Source organism: Polyodon spathula, chromosome 10, assembly GCF_017654505.1.
Source record: "Polyodon spathula isolate WHYD16114869_AA chromosome 10, ASM1765450v1, whole genome shotgun sequence".
Classification (NCBI taxonomy): domain Eukaryota; kingdom Metazoa; phylum Chordata; class Actinopteri; order Acipenseriformes; family Polyodontidae; genus Polyodon; species Polyodon spathula.
The window spans coordinates 8,648,341-8,665,659 of record NC_054543.1 but is presented as its reverse complement, the minus strand read 5'-3'; the positions used below and the strand labels follow the sequence as shown (position 1 = coordinate 8,665,659).

The following is a 17,319-nucleotide window of genomic DNA, read 5'->3' as shown; positions in this document are numbered from 1 at the left end:
TCACCATTTTCTACTTTTAGTCATTTGTGACACTAAGTGTTATAGCTAGGTCTGTGATATCTGGTACTCCCCAGTGAAAACAAAACATCACTGTTATAGTTGTAGCAATCTTTCTTTGACAGCATTGTGAGAAACATTGAAGGTGAGAAAACAAACCATTCTCATTTTTAGATGTTACTTTCCAACTGAAATTGTTTTATTGTTTGTTTAGCATTAAAGAGATTTGCAGTGTTGCTCTCAAAAGGAATTTGGCCGTAAAAGCACTTCATCTCTATAATAAACACACAGCAGGTGGATGGGAAAGAGCTTTTTGTGTTTCGTGGTTCTCTGTGAAACTAAGTCCTTGTTCTGTTTGATGTCATAAAGCTTGTGAGATATATTTACTTTGCAACCGACCAATTGGGCAGCGTTAAGTTTAGATCCTGCTTGGCGTTTGCTTGTTCTGGTTATGTGTTATTATTATAAGCAGTAGTATACTTTATAAGTTTTTTGTCAGATATGGTGTTTCCTTCTGGAAGTACGCCAAACATTTGTTTTGAACTTTCCCTTTAACCCTTTAAGATACAAGGGACATATGTGTCCCACAAACAAAATTATGCTAACTTTATTATTTTTATAATGAGGTGCAAGAAATGGGATTTAAAATGTACTGACAAATTCATCCGGTCATCCAAATTGTCAGTTTCCAAGCGATACTTGAGTTTCAACTGTATTTTAAGAAGAAACCGTTTGAACAACCACGCAATTGCTTGTGTACCTTAAGGGGTTAAGATCGAAATATTATTTTCAATTAACAGTATGATTATGGGGATACCATTTGATTTCCTCGCAAACAGGAATAGATTTCAAAATGGAGGCCTTGTTAAACATGCAAGGAGTCTGTGTTGCCATATTGTGAAACGTATTGTCTTGTGTGTTAACTCTTGTCTGTGTCTTAAGACTTCCAGTAGCAAGATCAGGAGCTATATGTAGCAAAAACATCACTTTCACCCGTGCATTTTACTGAGAACTGTAATACACCACTAACACTTATTCACTTATTCACTAGTGTTGGTGTGTTAAACTGGACATTTGGTTGCAGGTCAAATCCATGGGATTTTTACAAACGAAGTGACACACTCCACTGTACTCACTTCCATCATTTATTATTTACAGGTGTTTGCCATAAGGCTCTGGACATTGCATTTAATTTCAATAGACACCCTTGCACCTGTTTATAATTGTCTGTGTGATTCTTATCTGCACTGCACCGCACTTACTCATATCCACTCACCATTTTGCCACAATGCTTCACATTTTTGGGAACACAACAGATATTTCTGTGTAATTTCCTGTAATCTTGTATAAAACCACTTTGTTCTCAGATTTCAGAAACACAGACACTTTGATCCTAGCGAGCTGACATGAGGTGGAGCTGGCAGCTCAGCTGGCAGTGGAGAATGTGATACCTATCACAGATTTAGACTGAGCTATTCCTGTTGTAAAGGATGCAATGGGTTTAACGTCCAACTGGGGGTATGTTTGTTGGTGGTCGGTGATGTATATCTTATTGGTGTGGAAGTGTGTCTATTGTAATGTTGTAACATCTCCATCTGGCGAGGTACAGCTGTCAGTTTGTATTTCTGTTGAAATATAACTCAATTTTTAAGTTTTTATAAACTAAAGTTCTTATTTTACATATTTCTCATACCAACTACGTATATATTTCCACAGAAATGACAGAATTCTTCCAGCTGTATGGTAATTCTGCAGATGGCTATAATAACCACTCTCCCCAGACAGAGATGAAAAGCCTGAAATATAAAAATGAACACTGAAAGGAAATCATGGCTCTTCTGGTTTTAATGTCCTTATCTGTTTTACACAGTGATGCTTTATGAAAAAAAAAAAAACTATATATGCAACCAAATATGCAAATGTCTGGCAATCGGGCAGAATGTGAATTAGTTAACACTTATTATCTCCAAATGTGTGCAATTGAATATATATTATTGCTTTGCTTGGCTGGTAGCTGTTGCAGAATTCAAACCAAATGAATGGTTCTACTATAGACTTCTTTCCCCTGTAGAATTTACTGTGCAGCACTGCCAGTGGACCAGTTTGAAACCAGAACAACCTGACTTGCAGTTAAACTGAGGGTAGCGTATCTGTGCAGAGTGGAGCCTAAAGTAGTTTACCAGCAGTCTGTTTATTTTAGATATATTTTCACTGCCAAGCTAAATAGCATTCTATCTAAAATGCATGGCCAAGCCCTTCTATTGAGTGACCTGTTTATATCTCTGTAGTCATAGAAATTGAGCAGCATGGCACATGGTTTGTGACACTTATTGACTGAAATGTACTGTCCAGCTCTGAACTCATAATGCACTAATGCAACACAATGCATCAAACCTTTTATCCATATGCAATAGTACATTACAATGCATCAATCCATTTTATAGACTGACTAAACCAACAAGTTCTTCCCCTTACATTTTAAGACGGGCCAATAGGCATTAGTGATTTTACATTATTTTAAAGATGCTCTCAGAAAGGCTGGGTTTAGCATGTAAGTGAGAGAGAAAGGTCAGGAAACCTTTAGAGAATTGAACACCTGTGAAATCAGAAAGAAAGCGAGAGAGACAGAGAGAAATGATATGCGCTGATGTTTTGGAATGAGCTTCTCATACCAAATAAATTTATCTTATCTGCTGAGACCATGAATCGGTAATGATACCAAAGAACAATGCAATCTATTGCTGAAGGGCAATGCAGCAGGTTATTGCAAAGATCTGTCTTCTAACACAGAAGTATTCAAAAGTCATATTAAAAAAGTCAAGTTTATCCTTGACTTGGTCACATGAATATATTTTAGGAAGTAGTCCCATATATGTTATGGTTAAGGATGCATTCTAACAAATATTTAAATTGTCATGTGGTGCAAGCAGTCTAGGTGAAACAGTAGGGGGCAGCAGTAATCTTTCATGGGTTTTAGACCAGTAAACAAACACTAGAATAAACGTTCCCATTGCTTTCTATGCAAAGCAACCATGTGAGAATGACTCAGGGTTATATACCAGTTGGCTACTATATCAGCTGTGTAGTTTTCTGTATGGTTCGGTCTAATTAAACACATTTACTGTGTTTTTTTTTTTCTCTTACAGGAAAAAGTCTTTTAATGTTGTCCTAACTTGATTTGTAAATGTCAACGCTTATAGTGAATGTTTATGAGTCAAAAGTATAATTTTTTTCATTAAAAATCTAATTTTCACTGAAGCAAAAGCTTTGTAGATTTAATACCATCAGTTGCCCTGCAAGCCCTCATTTGTGTAATGCACATCAAGTTGTACTGCGATGCAGTGACATCATCTGTCTTGGAGATGAAGTTTAACATCATCAGTTTCTTGGAAGGCTAATTGTCTTGCACAGGTAGTGTCACACATCTTAAATAAACTGTCCTATAGACCAAACAGTTTTATAAATCCAGTGGCATCAGGTCATCATTTCTGATCAGCTGATTGCATTGTATAGGCAGTGTGGCACCTTCTGTGATACACTTTGTCTTTCTGACAAGTGTATCACAGTTGTGTCTGTCATTTTAATTGTAATACTAACAGTATGGCAATCAGATGTGTATTTAGACTGAAGAACTAGAACTGCAGGGGAACGTTCTCAGAATAACTACTGCATCCGCTCACAGAAAGACAACACTACAGTGAAAATGTATGAAACTGGAGCAATTTATAGTATATTCTATCTATATTTTCACTTATAGAAATTATTTTCTTTGGCTGACACTGTTTCATGCTTTGAAATAGGATGGTCAGATTTCAGAAGCTAAACAGCAGGATCAGTCTGGTCAGGATCTTCTTCTTGGGTTGTGATCTTCTCAGATCTCAGGAAGATGAAGAAAGCAGCAACAGACGGGTCAGTCCTGGTCAGCATTTCTTATGTTGTGCTGTGGAGTGTTCTTCATGTTTGTTAATGCGCACATTGTAAATTCACTTGACAACACTGTTCTCATGTGCTCTACGCTTGCTGTGTTTTTCTTGAGGCCGGTGTACAGTAATTCATTCTCTCCAATTTCCTGACTTCAAAGGCTTAGAATTAGAACTCTCAGCTGAGCCAATCCCAGAGGCACTGCTTCAGGAAGGTCAGCATGGCAGCCCTCCACTGGAGAAGAGACCCAGGACAGAGCCCTCCACTGGAGAAGAGACCCAGGACAGAGCCCTCCACTGGAGAAGAGACCCAGGACAGAGCCCTCCACTGGAGAAGAGACCCAGGACAGAGCCCTCCACTGGAGAAGAGACCCAGGACAGAGCCCTCCACTGGAGAAGGGGTGGGACTGCTGCAGTCCACATCATAATGTGTCGTAGTCCAAGATTGCATTAAACAACTACAGGCCGGTATATAATGTCTACAAACTGAACATGTAATCTAGGAAGAAGCTTTTTTATATATTATTATTATTTTATTGTACTTATTTCTTTTGTAACAGCAACTTACAATTGAAATGAGGGCATTTTTCCAGTGTTTCAAGAATCAGACAACAGGCGAGGATAAAAACATGTTCAAGCTATAATAACAGTGAGCAGGATGATTACCTGGGAACAATAGATTTACTTTCACTGGGCAATAGCTCAAGATTTCTACTTTAGAGAGCCCTTTCATTCCTGGTAATGGCTGTGGCCTCTCCACCAGGATTACTATCATAACATATGCTGATGTTAAAAGAAAAAAAAAATGCATTTATTTTTTCTTCCCCCAGTTTCTTAGTTTCTTTGTCTCTGTGGAACTAGGTTTTATATTTCAAGTTATAAAATGCTGCACCTCTAGACTAAAACTTTTTTTTTTTAATGTAAATAAAGTCATGTTGGCTAAATATGTATGATGTATACAGCTATGGTCAAATGTTTTGCATCACCCTGTAGAATTAACAAATTTTGCTTCATAACATCTAATTAAACCTGCTAAATAATGTTACGTTAACAGAGCTGTCTTCTCATACCGTGTGCTCTCAGGGTGGTGCTCAGTTCTTAGAACCCCACCCCCTACACACACTTGACAAGCTTCCAGAGTTGTGTTGACAATGCTTTTTGTGTTGGTGGTGTGTGAGAGCCCCAATCAAAGGGAGCTAATACGATTTTTTCTGGTTAACACCCGTAAAATCTCACAGCTATTCAACTGCACTGTGCTGTGTAATCATGAACATTATTGGTAAGGATATCAGAGTCCCAGCCTGGGGAGAGGTCTCGAGCCAGAGTCTGCACACAACACCCCTCACAGCAGTATAGCTCTGAGTCTAAAGAGGAACAATTTAGAAAGTAGAGGCAGAACAAGAGACAGAAGGGGTTCAGCTGTTACCACCATTCAGCCTTCTTAAACATGTGAATAATGAATTATTAGAAGCATTTTTGTAAGTGATTTTTTTGACTCCGCATTATATCCAGTTCAGACTAAAACAAAACATATACAGTCAATATTCGAGACAATGTTAGTCTGCAAGTGAGGGGCCAACATTTTGGGACAGCAGCCCTGATACAGAACAACTGAGGTGGGGTGTTTGTTTTCCCTTATCTTCTAAATATCTTGGCATCACCAAACATTGTTTAGCACTGTGTATTGTTTAATGCTGTATATTTCTGCCTTGGAGATCTGATTAATACAATATTGAGCTCTTCTTAAGGCTAATTTCTAAGGGGGTGAAACCAAGGTTGAAAAAAATGAGTTCCATTATAAAGACCTGACCACTACATTGATGAAGGCAAAACTTTGTATACTTGAAATCAATAGCATGGGTATTGATAAAAATCAATAATGTAACACCTGCTAGCTAACTAATGAGTCACAACCCCAAATTAGAGACATTCGTATTTTTTCTGCCTCATTACTTCATTAAGTCAGCGTGTAAAAGATAAGTAAATAAACCATCAATCTCAATGTTATTACAACAGTGTTCAGCATTGGCAAAGTGAATGGGACTTGAAACTACTCAGTTGCCTTACTTTCTCAGAGGTCAAAACTTTAAAATGACAGTCTTTTAAGGGGTGGTTTTCTACAAAAATAAGGAATAAATAGTATTTCCTGATAACACTTTGTGGCAGGGTGAAACCCAGTGCACAGGTGTGTGGGTAGCATTGGGTTGGCAGGGAGGGGTTAAATTCCTAAATGTTTTAGCACTGTAACATACAGCTTCTGTCTTTGTGGCTTCTACCTGCCAGTTACCAGCCAGGCTGTGATGCTGTCCTGGCCACATATCATTATAACAATCAAAATTGTACTGCGTTGTCCCAAGGGTAGAGGGATCTGCATCCACCCAAAACTGCAGACCAGTAAACCAATCTGAGCACATTTGTATTCATTTTTCAATATATGACACTGACATTATTTAATTTGTTTTGTTTTGGGTGTGGTCTTTCTGTAAAGTATGGGTGAGTGTGCATGTAGATGGGCGAGTGTGGAAGTAGATGGGTGAGTGTGTAGGTAGGCTGGTGGGTGTGCATGTAGATGGACGAGTGTGTAAGTGGATGGGCGAGTGTGGAAATAGATGGGTGAGTGTGTAGGTAATGTAGATGAGCGAGTGTGGTGAGGGTGAGTGTGTAGGTAGGCTGGTGGGTGTGCATGTAGATGAGCGAGTGTGGAAGTAGATGGGTGAGTGTGTAGGTAGGCTGGTGGGTGTGCATGTAGATGAGCGAGTGTGGAAGTAGATGGGTGAGTGTGTAGGTAGGCGAGTGTGTAAGTGGATGGGCGAGTGTGGAAGTAGATGGGTGAGTGTGTAGGTAGGCTGGTGGGTGTGCATGTAGATGAGCGAGTGTGTAAGTGGATGGGCGAGTGTGTAAGTGGATGGGCAAGTGTGTAAGTAGATGGGTGAGTGTGTAGGTAGGCTGGTGGGTGTGTAAGTAGATTGGCGAGTGTGTAAGTAAGTGTGCAAGTGTCTAAGTACATGGGAGAGTGTGTATGTAGTTAGGAGTGTATAAATCATCAGCCAAGTGTGTAAGTAGGTGAGTAAGTAGGTTAGTGAGTAAGTAGGCAGACAAGATGTAAGTAAACGCGTGAGTGTGTAAGTAACAGGCCGTTTCCAGTGTTCAAGTAGGCAGGCACAGTATCAGCTCCTCTCCATTTAGAATTTTTTTTTTCTCTGTCAATCTGTACTTTAGCTATGATTTCTCACCTCTCTACAGTGCATATATTTTTTATATACTACCCACCCATTCGCAATGACCTCAGATGGGATCTGCTTGAGGGATCATTTATTTATTGGATGTGCATTAAGGAGCTGCATCAGGAGGTGCTTTATCTCTGTTATCCATTCTCCATCAACACTGTTCTCTCTCTCTCTCTCTCTCTCTCTCTCTCTCTCTCTCTCTCTCTCTCTCTCTCTCGATCTCGCGCCAGCAGCAGACTCTTATATACACACCCTGTCTCTACATTTCAGCATCGGATTGGTTTGGGACAGCTCCTGTTCTCCTGGTTGCTGGAATTAGTGTTTGACTGTTAACAGTGGATGCTCTACCTGTCTATCTGTCCGCCTGGACCTCTGGCCCTGAGGATTTGCAGGCTCCGATAGCTTCTTCTCATAATGTTGCTGCAGTAGCAGTGCTAGGATTGGTTTTTCTCTCTCTCACTCTCCCATCCCCGCTGGTGGGGGGAGCAGGTGCAATCCCCCTCCCCCCCTTCTCTCTCTCTCTCTCTCTCTCTCTCTCTCTCTCTCTCTCTCTCGCTCTCTCTCTCTCTCTCTCTCTGAGCAGCAGTGTCTCTGGCATGAGCGTTTGCAACGGGATGTTGGAGCATCTGTAAGCTCAGAGGAAAGGAAAATGAATACACGAAAAAACAAGGGCAGATAATAGGAATAAAACCAGAGACAGGGTGATCGCAGTAGAATATTAATAAAGCAAGAAGAAGGAGACAGTGCTAGAATATTCTCCCTGTGTCTGTCTGCCTCTCACACTCCATCACTGTGGAGGAATGTAGCAGTATAGGGCAGGATTTTTTTCTTCTCTTGAAATGACAGTCGACGGAAAGACTGACATACTGTGCCGGACAGCCGTGGCAACCCAAGCAGCAGGACCCGGAGGGAAGAGGGAGGCAGAGTGCTGAGGAGGCTCGAAAGAAAGGTGGACAGACACCAAGCTGCTTTGCTTGTTGGTTTGTGTGCTGCTTTGTTTTGTTTTTAATATTTTTTTATTTTTTCTGTGCTGCTGCCATTGCTATTTCTGCTGGGTAATTATACAAAAAAAGGTCTTCAGAAACTCAGGAGTTGCTTGGGAAAGGTAGGAACGAGTGGAAAGTGAACGTGTGTTTTTTTGAGCTGAGTCAGCATTGAATCTAAACTGCAGTAAAGAGCCCCCGCTGATCCTCCGAACGAGGGAGCGAGAGAAGGAGGAAGAAAATCAAGAAAGCAAAATTAAGAAAATTTAAATGGTTTTATTTCTTCAGTAGAGGCAATGTCTAGCTGCGAACTGACTGCAACTCCCCTAGAGGAAGGATTTACAGATTATATTTAAAGATATTTTATATATATATATATATATATATATATATATATATATATATATATATATATATATATATATATATATATATATATATATAATATATATCTTTTGAAATATATATTTAGTTTTGCCTGGGATTAAAATTTCTAAACTGTACTGTGTTCTATTTTTGTCTGGGGCATCATTTTTCCTTCAAAACAAAAAATCTTATCTATATATTTATTCTATATTTCTATTTCTACTCGCTCTCTGTCTTGCTCTTGCTCCTCAATGCCTAGTATTGCTTGTTGCCCCTCTGCTCAGTCCTGCCCATGCCCCCCTTCCCCCTACCCCAGGGGTTAACTCTTTCTGCACAAGCAGGATGAGCGAGGCTGCGACGGCCGTTGTGTCAGGGGCTGCGATCTCGGAGGATCCAGAGGGGGCCACAGGGGGCTCTGAGCAGCCTTCCCCACCTGAGCCTGGACCCCTGCGCTGTGGCAGCTGTGCCCTGTGGCCCCGGCAGCAGACCTGGCTGTGCGTGGTGCCCCTGCTCATTGGTTTCATTGGCCTGGGCCTTAGCCTCATGCTGCTCAAGTGGATCGTGGTGGGCTCGGTCAAGGACTACGTCCCCACAGACTTGGTGGACGCCAAGGGGATTGGGCAGGACCCCATCTTCCTGTCCAAGCCGAGCGCCTTACCCAAAAACTCAGAGACTACTACAACCACCACCACAGTATCCAGCAGAACTCGACCTGGGCTGGGGAGCCACAGCACCACCACAGCCTCCAGTGCTGGCGCGGTGGTCCCTGCCAGCTCCGGCAGCTTCACTCCACGCCCCCCCAACCGCATCAGCACCCGGATCACCACCACCACCACGCGGGCCCCCAGGCTGCTGCCCCCAGGGGGCCGGGGAGTGACCCCACGAGGCACCACTGTCCGCAGAGTGACCACGGGCAGCAGTGCCGGGATGGAATCAGCGGTGCCATCAGGAGCAGTAAGTGCAACAACAGAGGCTGGCCAGGAGCCCACTACCCCGCCCTCACCCTCTCCCTCTGGGCGCTTCTACCTTCACGACTCAACAGCTGTCTGGACCCTCAGTCACTTTCCAGCAGAGAGAATTCCAGCAGTGCCCACTCGACCATCCCTGCACACCAAAACATGTGAGTTCATTATGGGACCATACTGTTGAGAGGGTTATTTTCGATAATATAATTTCAGTGTAGATACTGAGGCAGTTTGGAGCTTTATTTAACTGCACATGTATATCATGAAGAATGCATATTAACTACATGTGTATAACATGTGGACTATAATGGAATTACATTCTGCCTGTGATCATGTAGTTAAAGCGTTACTTAATATTTTGTTAGATACATTTTGGGACATAGGTCAAGGTAGTTTTAATCTAATGGATTCATTCAGATAAATTAAAGTCAATGCTGACTAAGTAAAATGAATGCAGAGAAGGTTGTGTCGAATAACAGGTAGATAGCAGCAGATTGTAAATCGCAGGCCGGCAGATCTTCCCACAGACAGTATGGGAGCTTCAGTTTTTTGCAGCTGCAACACTAATCTATCCTGCATCACATCAGTGGGAATTTGTGATTTATTAATATTAATAATTATTATTATTAATATTAGACTGGTGGTATCAGAAATAGTGTAATACATCAATAATTAATTCTTTTCAATTATGGAGCAAATTATATTTGAGTTAATACGCATTTGCACTGAGTACAGTATCACTGTGTATTAGCTTTATGCTGGTTACACCTAAAACGTGATTCTCTGTTTTTCTGTCTGCACTACAAGAGGAGTGCTTCTGTGTTCAACGCAAATACAGCCGAACATCTTTGACACACGACACATTCCCAGCGTTCCCAATAGCCCTTAATTAAATTGAATTGAACCGCGGCTTATTTCAAAAGGAGTGGACTGTCTCCAGCGATTCAATTCTGTATATTAATCTAGAGCTATATGATCAATAATAATAATGAGTTTTATTATTGTATACGATCTCCTAATGTTTCAAAGCTGATTGCCTTAAGTATTCTGTTTGATGTGATCAATGGCGACCGGACAGGTCATTAGGAGGTAAAGAGCTAGACAGTATCTTGCTGTTTTAGTTGTATGCAGCTGTTAACACAAAATACCATATTATTAATAACAACATGTTTATGTGTGTGTTTGTTTTGTGTATCTATGTTTAAACATGCCTGTTACATTACTATCGATTAAGATTATTCTGTCAAGCCCTGTTTATTAACTCATTTATAGTGAAAGCAACAATATCGATAAATGATAGCTATGAATGCCACCTCAGTATCGAGTGTTAGGCTGCTGAAAATCCAGCAAGTGAGAGGGATTGCTAGACAGAAGCTTGAATTGCTGGTAACATCGCTGTCAAAATAGCCTTGCGCTCTCTCATTGTGAATGATATGTATGTGCTGTTCTGTAATGCTTTACTACTTTACTAAGTATATGTATTATGTATTCATGATTATTTATTTACCAGATTTGTCAATTATTAATTACCTCCATTGATGAATTAGGAACCAGGGTGGTGACTGGAAGCAGGCTGGCACCACGGAAGAACTCTTTCATGGTGTTCAGTCAGTGTGTTTTCCTGCAGTTGTGGATGAGACTCGAATCATTTTATCATGTATCTCGAGATTCTGCCATGTTATTTCTCTCAGCACAATCTCTTAACAGTTGTGCCCTTTTAGCAGGGCTATTCATCATATATTAACAGGGGAGTAGACTAGCATTTGAGTTGTTTTTCAAGTGCTATGGGGTGCAAATAAACATCTGCTATTTATTCTGCATCAAATAAAGATGTGACAAGTCAGTTTCTGTCACGCTCGGAAGAAAAGCAGGAGACCTGATTGTCTTTTAAAGAAGATAGTATTAGGTGCTTGGTTGGCAGGTGCTTCTGTATCTAGGACTGCACACATCCCTGTGCTTTTCTCAAGAGTGACTCTGTGGTCTTTGCTGCGGATTTTTACTCCCACCTTCCCTAAATGACAGACTCGTTAACAAGTGAGGAACAGCCACATATCCCACCAGAACAATTTGAACACCATACAGATTCGACACGTTGAATTAGTGCTGTCTGTTGACAATGTTATTGTAATGATTTCAAATGTGCCCAGGGAGTTTAGTATGTGTGTTTTTTTTGTTTTTTTTTAACACATGTAAAGCTGCTACTTTTTTTCCTGAACCAGCTGACAGGGACAAGAAGCAAGAAGAAATCTGTAAAAATGTGCTCCAGTTCCCAAGCATCAACAGCAGCTACAACAGTGATGTTTCACAATTTGGTAATGCATCAACTGGGTTCAGTCAAGGTTGGACCATGTTGACAGTAAACTCTACTCCATATCTTACTGTAAATGGCCCTTCAGTAATTCATTGTTTTCAATATTTCACCATTTGATGTCGTGAAACACAGAGAGCCACTGTGTATTAATGCACCACCGGTAAATTTGTATTTCACTATGGTGGACACCAATCAATCAATCAGGAGCTGAAAGCAGTGCAGGCTCTGTGCTGGAGGTCCAGCCTGCCTGTACTCTTTGCTCAGATATGTTGAATTCGCTCACTTACAAGGATAACATTTGCATAGAAAACCCAGATTTTACAGTTTCCTCTCCCCTTGACCCCAGACAGTGTTATGATTATACTTTTACTTTGCTGCTGTTTTACTAGATGCTCTCTTTCGTTCGGCCTGGCAACAGCAGTTGGGAGAGTCATATAAGAAAAGACTGAACTAACATGGAAGATACAGTATACAGTGATATCACCTGATTCTTGTACATTGTGTTATATCAAGCACATCAAGCTAGTTTCAACCATACCTGTTCTGCTTTGTGGTCCAGGGTGCTGAAACACCATTATCAACACATCGTCTCAGAAATCACTTGTGTGAAAGAAATGAGATAATAATATTTCTGAACTAAGCATTCGTTATTCACAATCTTGTAGATTTATATGATTTCTAATCACATCCCTAGACGTTCCTCTACTAATAATAATCTCTTCAGTACAGGATCATACATGGAGTGTGTGTGCTGAGTCATTCAAAGAGCCTTTGTTATGCAGTCCATTGCAGAATAACAATATTCACATCCTCTTGAGTTTCCCAGCACACAATATTGAACAATGCACAATGCATTCTACCTGGTGTCTCCGGAGGGCAGTTCCCTTTCTGTGAGAAGCAATCCAAAGCACTTTGCTAAGCACAGATTAAAAAAGGAAGCTATCTACTGAGGTAACACTGAGTTTAAGAATCAGCTCAAAGCAAGCTATGTCATGCAGATACATGTTTAAGTGTAAATTGCCTGCACTTGTGAATTTGATGTAAGCTGGTAGCTGGTAATGGGCAGTCCTGGTAAAGAACCGTAAATGAAAGACAACAACACGAAGACATTTCCCCTTTCAAAGTGCTTTTTGTGTTGAGACAGCAGTCTCAGAGTTTGCAGCGTTCTTTGCGATTCCCTGTGCATAAGAATGTTTGAAGAGTATTTAACGCCAAAGCAGACTATGGTAGACTCTGTTTCTTCTGAACTCCACTCCTCTGGTTTTGATTTAAGGAATTTGAAAACTGTTGTTCCTAATTTTTTTTTTTTTTTTTTTTATCATTCATAATATCTAACGACACTGTGTGAAAATGCTGTTAAAATCTATTATTGGGTCTGATGCATCATTTCAAATGTGTTTAATATTTGATCACAGTAACTGGCTACAGAATGAGCAGTGGCAGATTTTATAGCTCTTTAATAACTGTTGATATAATTCTCTGTTAAATTCCTGAGTGTGTTCGATATTCTGGCATTATATTTTACTGTCAGTGGCACTGGAACGATTTTTAAAGTGGGGGTGCTGAAAGCCATTGAACAAAACTGATGCCAGGGGGGAGCTACGGCACCCCCAGCACCCCTAGTTCCAGCGCCCTTGCTTACTGTACATTCTGTTTGATTGTTGTCGTATCAGCTCCCATTCCGATTCAGTTATAATATTTGTTCAAAGCCACAGTATTTTCTCCACTATAATATCTAATCCAAGGATTTAATAACATTCCTTATGGTTATCAGTTTCCAGACTCACTCCAGGTTTTACCTAAAGATCATTTTGCACGTCTGTGCTTTAGCACTCCATGAAAGCACTAGGAGTGTGAGAACACACGCACATTCTGTCTGGATATTTAATCATATTTAATATGAAAGATTCCTGAATTACAATATCCATTCACAGCTTCCTTTGGGTCCCTTTCCATGACAGTCCCTTGAAATACCTCCTGTAAAATGTCTTTGTGATAATATGAAGCCACAAGATAGCTCAGCAGATTTCAAAGTTATAATATCTGATTACAGAGGGCTAGATTTCTTTATTTAATCTCATGCCTCTAGAATTCCCTGTTAAAATACAAATTCTCAGGCTGATAGATGTGTTTGGTATCGGATCACAGTTCTCTGTTACTATTTATACAGGGTGATTGATTTTCTAATGCTTTGTGGAGATTAGATTTTTTTTTTTTTCCTGAAAGCAAAAAGAAGCTGTAAAAGTAGCATGAACCATCCACAATGCAGTCAATCGATAAGCAAGTAAGGGGGTGTGAGGAGGAGACTGTTGCATACTGTACATACAAACAAGATAAGTGGCTCTATTTTAATGATGTAAACAGTCATGGATGTTAAACACGGTGGTAACTCCCTTCATCACTATATTAATCTTGCTTGTGTTTCCCCTGTCTGGGTGATATTGATCCCTTGATAACATGATGCAGTAAAAAATATCTTCAAGTGGCTCAAAGGTGGCACTATTTATATGAAATAGAACAGAGGGATTAGGTCAGTCCGAACCCCAAAAAAGGAAGCCAAAAGATAATGTTGCTAGGGTTTCCAGATTTCCAGAGTGATAGTGTTGTACTTAAAAAAATAATTTAAAAAAAATAAAAAAGAATACAATATCAATACTGGGGCGATTTAACAGGTTTTCTTTTTTGTTTATTGCCAGGACAAAAAATCTGGCTGAAAAGTAGGACAATCCCTAAATAACCCTGGCAACCTTAAATGTTATTAATGGCAGACATGGCAAAAGAATATTTTTATGAAACATAAGAAGATAATTTCTTTCCTTGTGGAGGACCTGCATGCAACCATCAGATGCTTTTATATCTCAGCTGTCTGTTAATCAAAGTGCTAATTTTGGAGTCGTGTTCAAAACTTTAAATCCATGCCAGTCAGCCTGTCACTTGTGTCATTGAGATGGGTTTCTAACCACAGAGCTGTTCTGCTTGGGTGCTTGTTTTCCAGTTTAAATTGCTGTAACTCAAGCAGCCTGGTAAATGTCAGTTGTAAAATGTAATGGCAGTATCTCAGCTGAAATATCCAATCAGACACATCCATTTCGGCATGATAATGTTTATTCACAACCCAACAGATTCCTCTGCTGCTGTTCTGATTTGTGTAGCTGTTGCTGCTCTTCAGAAGCTTGTAGATTATTCACGCAGTATTTAATCACAGACCCCTACGTTTCTGTGGTAAGGAATACATTCACAGGCCATTTGATTTCTCTGCGTTACGATAGATGAGTGTCCCAGCCTGCTGCATTTCTGCAATGTTTATTCACAGTCTGTCAGATTTCTCTGGTACAGAATCAGTTTGCAGCCTGCTAAATTCCTCTACTATGAAATGTATTCACCCAGCTAGCTAGATTCCTGTTATAACATTTAATCTGGGCCCCAGAGATTTTTGCCATCTATTTCAAGCCCCTTCAAATGCCTGGGATGATATTTATTCACAGCCTGTTGGAGGTGATGTATGGCTTTGGTTTGACATCCTGGTTTTTAGGGCCTGTCTTCTTGCTTTTGTTTGTAAAAAAACACCTCCACCAGTTTATTATTTTTAGTGAAGAAGTGCTAATTAATTGAAGGAAAGCATATTGACCCCAGTCAGTGTTTAACTTGAATCTTCTCTCAAATTTCCCTGCCTTGTGATGAAGCACACCTGATGTTTGTATTATGAGTATTGATTTCTTTAAGTAATACTAACTGCACATTATCAAGCAACACAGGTCTCGTCTATTAAAGGACAGATATGGGATATCGATTTCTCTAAGGATATTTATTCATAGTGTGTTAGATTTCCGGTCTTATAGATTTGTCCCATCCAGTACTGTAATGCACTCACCTTCGAACTGACACACTCAGACACACTCACACTGACACACACACACACAGTCACATGCAAGTATAGTATAAGGTGTTTACCTGGTGGAATACTGTAACGAACTTACCCTCACAACGACACATTCCCACAAAGACACACTTGCAGACACACATCCAGACTGCACAGTGCATAAACATACTGGCACAGTCAGTCCCTCTGGTGCTGCAGTGTATAATATCCCTGTGTTCTCCTTGGTGAGTTTTCATATCCAGGGGCTATATGACTGTCAGCGAAGCCACAAGAAACTCCAACCTATATATTTCTTTACAGGACTCCCTGACTGACTGGCTATATTATATTTACAACTAGGAGCAGCCCAGCACATAAATACGCTGGGTGGGGATAGTCCAGCAGATGACAGATTCATGGGCATAAATATAAAATTCTATGTATAAATGTGGAGCTATGGCAATAGCTAGATAGATAGGAAAACAGGTAGTTACTCCACCAAGTTCCCAGTCTGCATTGTTCTATTATCATCTGTACTTTTTTGTTTCCATGGTAATGTCAACATATTTACGTTGTCATCACTGCCTGTCATCATCATTCTGAAGCCATCTGATGGCATTCTCACTGATTTGCATACACGGGAGGAAAGCTAATGATTGGAAATTAAACAGAAGATATGCGATGGTTCTAAGGGGGTAAGGCTGAAATAAAAAACAAGGGAGGGAAGACATTCATAACTAACCAAGGACAAAGTTACTCATGTTGAACCATGAATACTGTCTACTTATCCAGGCCAGAAATCAATACCTGTATTGGGGGATTTATTCTGAATCACTGCAAGAGAAGAAGTTAAGGGGTGAGGGAGAGAGAGTTATTGGAAAGTGACAGCAGGTAAAGAGCCGTTAAAGCAGGACTCACTCTATTGGGCATGGCATGGGGTCAATCGGCTACGATGAACCGGATGAGAATGGGTGGGTCGAATGGTCAGCTCAAATTCCTAGCTTTTCTAATGTCCTTCTGTTCTTGTGTTCTTCAGCTCTGATCCAGCTGATAGCCAGATGTGATTGAGAGTTCTCTGAATGACCAGAGCGGTGAATGAGAGAGGGAACAATCCACAACAAATTCAATACAAAGCAAACAGACTAATAACAGTGAGGCAGGACATTCCTCACAGTACAGAGCAGGGGATCAGGATTTTCAATTTCCTTTAAATGTTGGGGGTCAGAGAAATCCTACTGAGAATGCTGCTCAGAGGAGGGAGAGGGAGAGAAAGAGAGCGAGAGAGAGGAGAGAGAGAGAGAGAGAGAGAGAGAGCGAGAGAGAGAGAGAGGGAGGGAGGGAGCGAGGAAGAGAGGGAGAGGGGGAGAAAAAGGGTGAGAGAAGGAATTCAGATAGAGGTGGTGGAGAGAGGGGAGAAAGAAGAATGGAGAAGATGAGAAAATAATGCAGATTCTGGATGAGAGAAGGCCATTCGACCCATTCATGCTCCTCTGGTTTCCAGTACCTGCTAGATCCCAGAACTACTTCAAGTCAGCTCTTTAAGGATCCCATTGATTCACAGAAGCAATGCTGTTTAGCAACTTGTTCCACACACACAGTGAGAGCAAAAAAGTGCATTCTATAAAACTAGTAAGAAACTACTTTTAACATTAATGTAACTGCTTCTATCTTAACCCAAGAGATGGAGGAGA

General features: G+C 40.5%; 1 protein-coding gene across 1 annotated transcript in view; it reads left to right on the top strand.

Annotated features, from left to right (window-relative positions):
• Window positions 1-8,590: 8,590 nt before the first annotated feature.
• Window positions 8,591-17,319, top strand: part of LOC121321428 (pro-neuregulin-3, membrane-bound isoform-like) — a 123,494-nt gene continuing 114,765 nt past the window's right edge. The window contains exon 1 of the mRNA XM_041260371.1: window positions 8,591-9,613. Within this exon, the coding sequence (XP_041116305.1) occupies window positions 8,836-9,613 (778 nt within the window). The 5' untranslated portion in view covers window positions 8,591-8,835. The remainder of the gene's footprint in view (window positions 9,614-17,319) is intronic.